Source organism: Miscanthus floridulus, unplaced genomic scaffold (genome assembly GCF_019320115.1).
Source record: "Miscanthus floridulus cultivar M001 unplaced genomic scaffold, ASM1932011v1 os_2126, whole genome shotgun sequence".
Classification (NCBI taxonomy): domain Eukaryota; kingdom Viridiplantae; phylum Streptophyta; class Magnoliopsida; order Poales; family Poaceae; genus Miscanthus; species Miscanthus floridulus.
Window position 1 is genome coordinate 10,411 of NW_027098113.1, and position 957 is coordinate 11,367.

Here is a 957-nt window from a genome sequence, read left to right on the forward strand (position 1 = left end):
TGCATGCATACCCTTGATTTGAAGCATATGGCATGCATGCATGTGAGGGCGGCCGTAATTTCATCATGAGAATATAATTGCACCCAACCGCAGCAAATCTCATGAGAAGTCAACCCCAGATTTCATCATCACAAGTCAACTCTTGCTGTGAAGTGAACTCCAAATCTCATCAAAAGTCAACAATCACTTTCACTTCTATATATGCGCCTCTTTCTAAGACATTCCCAACACACAACTCACCGTCGTCACTCACCGGCGACAAGCAAAGTATAGAAGTCGTCGTCTCTTCCATGGCGAAACTCACCGTCACGGTCATCGTCCTGCTCACATTCCTCGCCACCGCAGCAGCTGGCACGGTCTCCGATGCTGGCGCAACCACGACCATCCCGGCAGGTCGCCAACAAGCTGCCAGGAGGAGCCGGTTCCTGCTTGCCAATAGCGCGGTCTACAACTCGCCGCCGCTGACACCATCGTACGGCGCTTGCTCCAAGAAGTCGGCCGCCGTGTGCTTCGCTCCGGGAAGCCCGGGCACGACGTGCTGCGGCGGGCAGTGCGTGGACACGGCAGCCAGCGCCGACCACTGCGGCCGCTGCAACAAGCTCTGCAAGCACGATCGTAGCACGTGCTGCGGCGGCCGCTGCGTCGATCTGCTGTCGGACGAGGACAACTGTGGCACATGCGGGAACCGCTGCAAACAAGAAGTGCAGCAACGGCTTCTGTGACTACGCCCTGTAATGTGCAGTGCGGCATATTATATACTTCTTCCCCGGCCCCTATTGAATTACATGCCATATTAGATATATCGTAAGACAAACATTTTTATCTTTGATCATCAATTTAAAAAATTGTATATATTAACAACATAATACTTTTGAAACTATATGCATTTTTTCTTCAAAAATTGATGGTCAAAGATAGAAATGTTTGATTTAGGGTAAACTAATGCAACATACCTTT

At 50.2% G+C, this 957-nt stretch overlaps 1 protein-coding gene across 1 annotated transcript; it reads left to right on the top strand.

Annotated features, from left to right (window-relative positions):
• Window positions 1–290: 290 nt before the first annotated feature.
• LOC136534641 (stigma-specific STIG1-like protein 3) lies at window positions 291–722 on the top strand. The gene has a single exon (XM_066527040.1). It carries the CDS (start codon window positions 291–293, stop codon window positions 720–722), a length of 432 nt encoding a protein of 143 aa, XP_066383137.1.
• The last annotated feature ends 235 nt before the right edge of the window (window positions 723–957 follow it).

Bases quoted from the DNA above. Each gene is read 5' to 3' on its own strand.
- LOC136534641 (XM_066527040.1), top strand. From the start codon at position 291: ATGGCGAAACTCACCGTCACGGTCATCGTCCTGCTCACATTCCTCGCC.